This window comes from Nicotiana attenuata, unplaced genomic scaffold (assembly GCF_001879085.1).
Source record: "Nicotiana attenuata strain UT unplaced genomic scaffold, NIATTr2, whole genome shotgun sequence".
Taxonomy (NCBI): Eukaryota; Viridiplantae; Streptophyta; class Magnoliopsida; order Solanales; family Solanaceae; genus Nicotiana; species Nicotiana attenuata.
This window is the reverse complement of record NW_017671259.1, coordinates 9,977-21,141: the sequence shown is the minus strand read 5'-3', so window position 1 is coordinate 21,141 and position 11,165 is coordinate 9,977. Positions and strand designations below refer to the sequence as shown.

Sequence of the window (11,165 nt, the reverse complement as noted above, 5' to 3'; positions counted from 1 at the left end):
GTAAAGGTGCAGTGGAGAGGTCGGCCCGTGGAGGAGGCTACTTGGGAGACCGAGTGAGAGATGCGGAGCAGATATCCTCAGCTGTTTAAGACTTCAGGTATGTTTCTTGACGCGCTTGAGGACGAGCGTTTGTTTTAGTTGGGGAGGATGTGACGACCCGGCCCGTCGTCACGTGAGTTACCGCCCCGTTTTCCCCATTTTGTGCTTCATTATGTCTTATTACAAGAGTCTCGGGTGAATGAATTGATTTGAGATTGATTTTGGATGGAAATGAGACACTTAGTCTCTTTAAGGAAGGCTTGTTTTGGAAAAGTCAACCGGATGTTGACTATTGAGTTAGAGGGATCGGATGTGATTTCCGGTGTTTCGGTTAGCTTCGGGGGATGATTTGTGACTTAGGAGTGTGATCGGAATTGAATTTGGAGGTCCGGTGTAGAATTTGGCTTGAATTGGCGAAGTTAGTATTTTGGCGAATTCCGGTTGGTAGGTGAGATTTTGATCCGGAGGTCAGAATGGAATTCCGAGAGTTGTAGTAGCTTCGTTAGGTGATTTTGGATGTGTGTGCAAAATTTCAGATCATTCGGAGGTGTTTTGGTCGGGTTTTTGATCAAATGCGTATTTCGGAAGTTTTTAAGAAACTTAGGCTTGAATCCGATGTAATTTGATGGTGTTGGTGTTGTTTGTGGTGTTTTGATGATTGGATCAAGTTTGAATGATATTTTAGGATGGGTTGGCACTTTTGGTTGAGGTACCGGGGGCCTCGGGGTGATTTCGGATGGTCAATCGGACCAATCTTGGCTTTTGAAAGTTGTAGATTTTAGCTGGAATGTTGCAGACATTTTTGTTCTTTGCGATTGCGGGAGGACCACTGCGATCGCGTAGAAGGTTTTGGGGAGCTGTTATGATTACTAATCGCGATCGCGGAATAGTATATGCGATCGCATAGGTTGAGGAGGTTGTTCATTGCGATCGCATGAGGTGTATCGCGATCGCGTAGTGTTAAATGGACCTGAGGTCCTGAGGGGTACTTTGTTCAATGCGATCGCGGAGTAGGGTATGCGATCGCGTAGGTTTAATAGGTGAAGCAGTGCGATCGCAGTAAAGTGGTCGCGTTCGCATAGGCCATTTTGGAGGCCTGGGGAAGTTGTGTTATGCGATCGCAGAGGCTTGGATGCGATTTCACAGAGTAAAATCTGGGCTGGTAGAAGGGTTTTATTGAACATTTCATCCGCGAACCAAGTCCCATTTCCACCATTTTTGAGAACCTTGAGAGCTTTTGACGAGGATTAAAGAGGGTTTTGACTGGGAATCGATTGGAGGTGAGTCTTATGGCCTAGAAACATCATTTAATTGTGGATTCAACACTTAAATTCATGAAAATTTGATTAAAAAGGGAAGAATTAGGGCTTGACTTTTGAAATAAAAATTTGGGGTTTGAGGGAGCATTTGAGCTCGGATTTTGGCAAATTTGATATGTATAGACTCGTGGAGAGATAAGGAATCCAGTGAAGTGAATTTTTTGATTTTTCGAGGAGTGGGCCCGAGGCTCGGGTTTTGCCAATTTCGTGATTTTCGATATTTTTCGAGTCTTTTCGATTGGGTTATGTTCCCGTAGCCTATTGTAACGTATTCCTTGTGGTTTTGATCAGATTCTACGCGCGAGGAGGTTGATTCGTGAGGCAAGGCAATAGCGAGCTAGGATTTTGGCCGGCTTGAGGTGAGTAATGATAGTAAATGATATCCTGAGGGTTTGAAACCCCGGATTTGCACAACGTAGTGCTATATTGAGGTGAAAAACGCGCTTAATGGTGAGCGGGGGGTTGTTACTACTGGGGATTGCGACTTGGTCTATCCCGCTTGATATTTTATCGCGTATTTGACTGAGCTGTCTTGTTTATCAGTATGATTTGGGCTTATTGCCATGTTTTGGGCTTAACGCCGGTTATTTGAATCCTTCGGGGATTGTTTTCACTATTTCCTCACTACTTGATACGTTATTTGAACTCAGTCCTAATGATTATACTGTTTTGCAAACTCAGCCACTTTAATTGAAACTTCTGAGATTTTAAAGGATATTTTACTGTTGTTTGGTCTGAGACCTATTATGTTATTGATGCCCGAGGGGTTATGATGTTTTGGACTAAGTGAGTCTTTCAGGCCTTGAGTGTGATGTGAGGAGGCTTTCAGGCCTCGAGTGTTGTGAGGAGGCTTTCAGGCCTCGAGTGTATTGTGAGGAGGCTTTCAGGCCTCGAGTGATGGTGAGGAGGCTTTTAGGCCTCGAGTGTGATGTGAGAAGGCTTTCAAGCCTTGTGATGATATATCGCTTGGGCCGTAAGGGGCCCCTCCGGAGTCTGCACACCCACAATGAGCGCGGGTACCCATGTGATATGAGAGTGAGCCCGAGGGGCTGATATTATGCTGAGTGATTGATACTGAGCCCGAGGGGCTGATACTGTTCTGAGCGATTGATACTGGGCCCGAGGGGCAGATTCCTACTCACTATTTACTTGTTGTTTTACCTGATTTACCTGATTTTAAAAGGAGATTTCATGCCTTCGGTTATTATTTATTATTATTACTCACTGGGTCGGAGTACTCACATTACTCCCTGCACCATGTGTGCAGATTCAAGCATAGCAGAGTCCGCTCCTGAGCACTGATATTCTTCACAAGCAGGCAGCGAGTTGGAGCTTCGAGGTAGCTGTTGACATCTGCAGCCCCTTGACCCCCCTATTTTATGTTATTTCAGTTCCTTCAGACTATTGTATCAGATATTCTATTTCTTAGACTTGTAGTAACTCTGTAGTAGCTCATGACTTGTGACACCCCGGTTTGGGCTGTGTCGGGATGTTTTCCTTTATTTTTATCGCTGATTCCGCATTAATGACTATATTAAGCATGTGTTAGAATTGTTAATATTAATTAATTGCTTCAAAGGAGGTGTTGCGTTGTTCTGGCTTGCCTTGTCTTCACGAGAGGCGCCATCACGACCGGGTTGGGAATTGGGTCGTGACAATTAGGAAATTCCACTTCTTTCATTTCTTATCGTGCGATATTGATTCAACTCGAAGTATGTAACTTATGTTCCTTTACATCCACTCGTGTATGATATTACGCTCTAAGTGTTCGCTATGCGCCAGTGGTTCATGATGCTACAGACGGGTTACGAGGGAGTCAGGGATGCTCAGACATTGTCTCAATGTGTTGTCCAGACTGAAGATACAGAGGTATTGAGAGACTATTCAGTTGTTCATATGGAGGCAGAACGGTTCCCGGCATCTGGTTGATGAGTGCGAGCTTGAGAAGCTTTAATTAGTTGACTAGTCATCGAGATTGTGGTAGGGTCACGAGGTGGATATTGATTGAGGATAGTTGGTGGTATTGGAGTACTTTGTGATTGGTGTTGTGCGAACTATGAAGATTAGTTTTGCGGATTATCAGATGTTGTTTTCTATGGATTCGCGCCAAGTGGAGGAGCCCACTAGCGTCGTTCAGATTATAGAGTCAGATTTACATCAGTTTTGGCCTAAGGTATGTATATATGTGGTATTGGAAGGTTTCCGAAATTTGTATACGACTAAGGTCTAGGATCACATGGGGTGATATTGGGGCTTACAGTGTTTCTACGTCATTAATGGATCTATATTTCAGCATCAAGGGGAGTCGGAGGAACTACTTCATATTAACAGACGATCTATTCAGCGGGGGCACCGTGGTTGCGGCAGAACGGGGTGCTTCAGAGAAAATGCGGTGGTTTATGAGCTTCTAGGCTACGTGGTTCGTGGTTGGATCATCTGTATTTCGGGGCCTTGATTGGGGTTATTGCATATCGACTATCCGAAGAAATGGGTCAGTTCAATAGTGTTGGGTCAGCATAGCAATGGAAGTGATTGGTCATTCTGAATAGGGATTCTCTACCGGCATATGTGGCAGTACTCTTGGATTGGATGATTTATCTGACTCGGTTGAGTTGGGGAGGTGCAGTCTTGATGGCTTAGATGCATGCGGGCAAATCTCGGAGGGTTCTCGATGGTCTGGCAATGGTTTGAGTTGGCTGGCTGCTATGGGCATAAGGAATATGTTGTACATTGTGGTTTTCCCCTGAATAAGTATCATAAATTAATAGAGTGTTGGCATTGTTAGCTATCATATGTGAAGAGGGTGCATTGTTGGAAAGGACCTTGAGTTTTGGTTTGCGGGTGCATGGCTAGTGGCATGGTGATTATTGGGTTTTGAGACTTTCGAGGTTCATGTTTTGTTACGCGGCCAAAAATTCCATATGGGTGCTTAGACAGGATGATGGGATGTGAGTGATGTATCAGCCATTTGATCTGCGTAGTTGAGTTCGGGCATGGAAATTTTGGTATTCCTGAGTTTTTGGGGCTAGATGCCCTCATATGTGGACTATTTCCTGTTAGTGGATTGTGAAGAAATGTTGATAATGGGATAATTAATAGCATGCATTACCGATAGGTTGCTGTGGATTCTTGAAGAATATTTACCTAATTGGGAAGGATCAGGGTTTGGTTGGGGGCTATTTGGAATCTCAATGAGAATATGTATTTTGTATCAGGTTAAGTTTGGGTACTCTTCTGAGATTGTCATCGTGGTTATGTTACCGGGCAGAATGGATATTATTTGTGCCCCTAGCCTATGTTATGTGCTACTCTTTTATGCTGTGTTAGGCGGTGAGGTTGTATGATTATTCCCCACGCATGTTGTAATTTTGTTCAGGCCTTAGGGAGATATGGGCGAGATAGCCCTCATGATGTTGATTTGCTCATGGCACCTTAGTCGTGCTTTATTTCTTCCATGTTTATTTATTTGTTTCTATTCATTTTCTCATAGTTATACTTGTGCACCCTGCTGTGCTCGATATCAGTATTCATATGATCAGTGAACCCGAGCATTTTGGCTTGATGAGTATTTGGGAGCGGGCTGCACGCCGCAGCGGATGTTATATGGGATACCCTTTCCTTGTGTTTATTTGGTGTTATGTTTTTCCTCTGTGGGGCGATTTGATGAAAACTATACTTTTGTTATTGCACATGTTGTACTTCTTAGGTAATTCTTATACATTGCTCTCCTTTATTTGTGCTGCATAATTGAGTTATTGCCAGTTTGGTGTACGAACGGTGTGGTGTGAGAATCTGTGTGGTTCCATGATGAGTTGTTAGTTGGGCTGCTTGTATTGGCTGAGATAAGGTTCTTAGACCTGAGATTAGTACTATGGTATTGGGGGTGAGGAGTGTTTGGAAGTATGAGGGTGTTTCTGCTAAGATTTGGGTAATGGCCCTTGGCGGGCAAGAGAGCTTCTTGACTTGTTGACTTCATGGGCGGCTATGAGTTTCCGAATGTTTCTTTATCATGGGCAGCTATGAGTTTCCGAATGTCTCTTTATCACGGGCAGTGTTGTGGAGGTCTGGAACAATGTTAAATTCAATGTGAAGTGTATTACCGGCATCCAGGATGTTATTGAGCAGCTATGGTGGCCAGAGGTTATTGCTTCGGGCATTTGAGTTGTGTGGAACAACATGTGATTGTATTCTAGATTGGAATTTTGGCTCGATTCAGCTTGTTTAGGTTTATGCAGTGTGATGATGTGGGATTTGGGTCCTAAGGTGAACTTCAAATATTGGGGTTTGGGTTTTGTCATAAGATTATGGACTAAGAATGAGGTGAGACCTTCAGTTGAGTTGCATTGCCAGTCCTACATAGGTTTGGGTGATGGGGAATCACCCCCGGGTGTATGTATGGTGAGCTCATGCAGTGGTTCGATGGCATTGGAATGACTCCGGGCACGTTCGAGGACGAACGTATGTTTAAGTGGAGGAGGATATAACGACCCGACTGGTCGTTTTGAGAAATTTCATCCGGTTCGGCAGTTTGAGGTCACGAGCAGCTTCATATTATGTATATCGATTTGCGTGCATGGTTGGATTCTATTTCCGGATGAATCGGAGTCGAACTGGAAGAAGGAATCTAGTTTTGGAAGCTTAAGCGGTAAGAATTTGACCGGAATTTGACTTTTGAATAAACAGCTCTAGAATGAGTTTTTGATGATGTCAGTAGCTTTGTATTGTAATTTTGGACTTAGGCGTGCGTTCAGATTTGGATTTGGAGGCCCGTAGGGTAATTTGAGGCATTTCGGCGAAAATTGGAAAAGTTAAAGTTTGGAAAATGGAGAAGTTTGACCCATAGTTGACTTTTGCGTTATCGAGGTCGGAATGTGATTCCGAAAGTTGGAATAGTTCCGTTATGTCATTTGGGACTTGCCTGCAAAATTTGGTGTTATTTGGAGTTGATTTGATATGGTTCGGACGCTTAGTTGCAATTCTAGAAGTTCTTGAAGTTCATAGTGATTTTAATGCGTTTTGGCATCCGATTCGTGGTTCTAGAGGTTATTTTGGTGTTCCGACCGCAAGCGAGTTCGTGTTATGTGTTCAGACTTGTGTGGGCTCTTAGTTTAAGTTTCGACCGATNCGTTTTGGCATCCGATTCGTGGTTCTAGAGGTTATTTTGGTGTTCCGACCGCAAGCGAGTTCGTGTTATGTGTTCAGACTTGTGTGGGCTCTTAGTTAGAAGTTTGACCCATAGTTGACTTTTTCGTTATCGAGGTCGGAATGTGATTCCGAAAGTTGGAACAACTCCGTTATGCCATTTGGGACTTGCCTGCAAAATTTGGTGTCGTTTGGAGTTGATTTGATATGGTTCGGACGCTTGGTTGCAATTCTAGAAGTTCTTGAAGTTCATAGTGATTTTAATGCGTTTTGGCATCCGATTCGTGGTTCTAGAGGTTATTTTGGTGTTCCGACCGCAAGGGAGTTCGTGCTATGTGTTCAGACTTGTGTGGGCGCTTGGTTTGGATCCCCGAGGGCTCGGGTGAGTTTCGGATTAGTTTCAGAATGATTTCTTTCATAGTCTTTGATTTCTGGTCTGGTGTCATGGCATTTGCGATGTTTATGTCGCAAATGCGACTATCGCAATTGCGAAGCAGCCTCGCATTTGTGAAGCTGGGCTGCTGAGGAAAGGACTCGCATTTGCGAGGAATTCTCCGCTTTTGCGAGGCCTGTTGAGTTCGCATCTGCGGACTCAGCATCGCATTTGCGATAATGGCCTGAGCTGAGTCTATTCGCATTTGCGATATAGTGGCCGCTTTTGCGAAGATCCAGTGTCCGCATTTGCGACACTCCGGTCGCAACTGCGAAGGCAGCAGGGAATTCCAATCTTCACTTTTGCGATAATTTGTTCGTATTTGCGAACCCAGTGTCGCGAATGCGACATCTGCAGCCTGCTAAAAGCTGGGTATTCCGAGTTTTTGCTTCATTTTTCATATTTTTGAACCATAACTTCGAGGTGAGGCGATTTTGAGAGAAGATTTTCATACCAAATCAGTGGGTAAGTGTCTTTTAATCAATTCCCAACTATATTTTGTGATTATATCTTAGATTTAACATCAAATTCATGAGAATCCAAAGGAAAATTTGGGGGAAATTGTAAAATCTTTCAAAAATGTAAAATGATGATTTGAAGGACCAAATGGTATCAGAATTTGATGATTTTTTATGGGTGAACTCGTATCGGAATGGGTATTCGGTTTTTGTAAATTTTGTCTGGTTCCAAGGTGCGGGCCTTGGGAGTTGACTTTGGTTGACTTTTTGCAAATTGTATAAGAATCATAGCTTTGTTAATTGAAATTATTTTCTCTTGCATTGTTTGATGTATTCAAGTCTTTTTATTCTAGATTGAGCCGAGCGTTGATAAATTGGCAAAGGAAAAGCTAAATTGAGTATTGAATTGGCCGAATTGAGGTAAGTATGTTGCCTAACCTTCTACGGGGGACTCCCCCTTAGGAATTGAGTCTTCTATGCTAATTGTAGTCCGTGCACGCGAGGTGACGAGTGTGTGCTCGCACATATTTGTGGAAAATTTCCTTTAGGGTTCTTAGGTCCTTATGTTCATTAAGTGGGAAGTTTTCCGTTATGATTGGGTTTCCTAATTGCTTGTTTTCTTATATATGCTCCATACGACGTTGTTAGCTTTCCTCTAACTCATACTTGTTACTTGGCCCTTATTTGCCTTAATTGAAGTGATTGTCCTCCTTATTGTTTTGTTATTTCTCAATTGTGAATTCCTCTATGACCCCGTGTATGTATGCTATGTGTCCAAATTGTTGTGGTTGCCGTTGTAGTTATCACGTGCCTTATATGTCTTGTTGTTTTTGTAAAGGTTGTTGTGCTTCTCGGTTTTTCCGTGATTCTCTTATTGCCGTGTACTCATACTCTTGGTGGTAGAAATCCTTGTGGTTGGGTTGTTGAATTGTTGTTGTTGTTGTTGATTTTAAACTATGTCTGTTTGTTGATATGTTGATGAGGAATAAGGGAGGATTGATGATGTCTGGTGGGACCGGGTTGCACGCCGCACAGGTGAGATCGGGTTGCACGCCGCAGGAGGAATAAGGGTGATAAATATTGAGGAGTAATAAGGGTGGACTGGTGGGATCGGGTTGCACGCCGCATCAATATATATGCTTATGTATTCCTCTTTGACTGTGCAAGTTATTCGGTGGTTTTACATTTCATTCAGGATTTGGTTATAGCTTAATAGTGAGAAGATCCTAGTTTATTTGTTTAAAACCTTGACAATTTGTATTTCGGATTTCACTGAGTTGTGAGGATCAGGTTGTTGGCATTGAGTTGTTGACTTGCCGTTGTTCCTTGAATTCTTTCCCTGAAACTATTATTCAGGTGAATTAATTTTTAAAGTAAATCTACTACGTTGAATCATTTCCTCCTGTCTTGTTAAGTTATTAGTAATATCGTAACTTAAAATAAAGAAATTAGTACTACGCTGCTATATATGATTTTTAAATTTGAACTCGCCGTGTATATATTCACCTTTCAATAATCCAAATTCCTATAAAAGTTATGTTTTATTTCAATTAGTTTCTCAATTAAATTTCCTTAACTCGATGATATTGAATCTTACTTAAAAAGGAATTTCTACTAAGTTTTAATTTATTAAATTCTATATTAAATGTAATAGTTCATCCGATGTTGTATTTTATTTGAAAAGGGTATTTTCTTGATTCAAATAATATCTCAAAATAACTTTATCTTTTCTTGTTGATTTTCTAATTGGTTTAGAAGCTGTAATCTACTTCATGTAATATAAATGAGACTACTTTAACATCATAATTGCATTGGTTATGGACCCTATGTACCGAGTAGCATGAAGATGACGTTGTGCAAAGTGAGATAGAAATATGTGGGCACAAGGTGCCGTGTGTGCTAAAGGTTTGGAAATTGAGGTTGTGATATGAGACACCGAGGATTGAGATGGTCGGGATTGTGTATTAGAAATGATGTGATTGATTGAGGTTGCATCGCCTTCTTCGTTTGAACATATTCTTACTTGTCTGTGTCCCAGTTATGATGGTGTTAATTTACCTGGCTATCGTTCATTACTATCTGTGTTCCCCTTCATTGTCTCTACTGTTTGTAGTTTGATTTTCCCCTGCTATTGATATTACTTTGTTATCTTTATCATGGTAGTTCATTATCATATCATGTTCAATATATTTGACTAGTAGGTGTCTTGACTGTTCCTCGTCACTACACCACCGATGTTAGTCTTGATACTTACTGGGCACCGCTGTAGTGTGTTCATACTACACTTCTGTACATTTTTTGTACAGATCCAGGTATTTGATTGGTAGTAGCTGTGCGAATCGTCGCGGTGGAGACTCAAGGTAAACTTGCTGCTGCGTTCGCAGGCCTCGGAGTCACCTTCGTTTGTACTTAATCCCATTTGTTCCTTTTGTTCTGGAACTGTTGACGTATTTATTTTGTATAACTACTCTTAGGAAGGCTTATGACTTGTACTACCGGTTTTGAAAATTATAATTGTTCAGAGTTATCTAATTTGAATTTAGTGAATATTAATGTTATTTCTGTAAATATTAGGCTTACAATCTAACAACAACAACAACAACAACAACAACAACAACAACAATAATAATAATAATAATAATAATAATAATAATAATAATAATAATAATAATAATAATAATAATAATAATAATAATAATAATAATAATAATAATAATAATAATAATAATAATAATAATAATAATAATAATAATAACAGCAGCATCCATAATAATTATATAAGGTAACATAATTAAACGGAAATGGGAAGGTAAATAAAAATTAGGTGAATACAAGTATACAACCATGCCAACGAGTTTTTTCATATGAACGATCTTTAGAATTTCCAAGGCTTGTATTATATATCAACCAGTCTTAGGGTTAGGTGGCGGCGGTTTGCGCGGAGCTGTTACTCTTTGTGCTATTGTATCATGGATCCCTTCTTCTTGTTCATCTTCTTGTCCTTGTGCATTTCCTTGTTCATCCGTCCTTGGTATAGGTGGTGGTTCAAGTACCACCACCCGTCCTGGTTCATCTATCGGTGGTGGTTCAAGTACCACCACCCGTCCTTGTTCATCTATAGGTGCTGGTTCAAATACTTCATTTATCGGTGGTGGTTCAAGTACCACCACCCGTCCTGGTTCATCTATTATTGACATCGGTCCTTGGTTTTGTGGATCTGACAAAATTGAAGAACAACAATAATTATGTCTCAGTTTTAGACATATTAGGTCGGCTATATAAATTCTCACTTAACAAAATTGAAGACATCTACCAAAATAGCACAGTTTGTACAATGAATTTTTTTTTTCTGAACAGGATACATTTGCAATTCTTTCTTACCTTTAGAAGATTTTCCACATGAAACAGAGTATTCGGACATTTCTTGAATCTTATTCTTCGTATCTGCGATGAAGTTAGCCATCTTTATTTTTTTATAAGCTATATATTGTTTGCCAAGGACCAAAATGAACTTTGGAGATTAATTGTTGAGAGGTTCATTAATTACTTGTTATTAAATAAAGCTTGAGAACCATGTGAGAAATTATTAATTTCTAGATGTGACAGCTAATTGTTGTTATTCACGTAATTGCATCTCTTTGTCAAATTAGAGAGTTGACTATTGATTTTCTTAAAGTTGGAGTATTGATGGGGAATATTTAAGGTGCCTGCCTAATCTATTCTTTTACCTTTTGTTACAATTCAATTGGATATAATTCATGTGGATTTAGATAT

The 11,165-nt window shown here is 40.8% G+C and overlaps 1 protein-coding gene across 1 annotated transcript; it reads right to left on the bottom strand.

Moving 5' to 3' along the window:
• Positions 1-10,137: 10,137 nt before the first annotated feature.
• On the bottom strand, positions 10,138-10,923 carry LOC109207115. Its single transcript, XM_019369999.1, has 2 exons — positions 10,773-10,923; positions 10,138-10,608 (listed from the first exon to the last, which is right to left on the bottom strand). The coding sequence occupies exons 1-2, from the start codon at positions 10,852-10,854 to the stop codon at positions 10,295-10,297; spliced, it is 396 nt and encodes a 131-aa protein (XP_019225544.1). The 5' UTR covers positions 10,855-10,923; the 3' UTR covers positions 10,138-10,294.
• Positions 10,924-11,165: the final 242 nt, after the last annotated feature.

Coding starts and splice junctions, on each gene's coding strand:
- LOC109207115 (XM_019369999.1), bottom strand. CDS start 10,854: ATGGCTAACTTCATCGCAGATACGAAGAATAAGATTCAAGAAATGTCC. Junction 10,609..10,772: donor ATGTGGAAAATCTTCTAAAG/GTAAGAAAGAAT, acceptor CAATTTTGTCAG/ATCCACAAAACCAAGGACCG.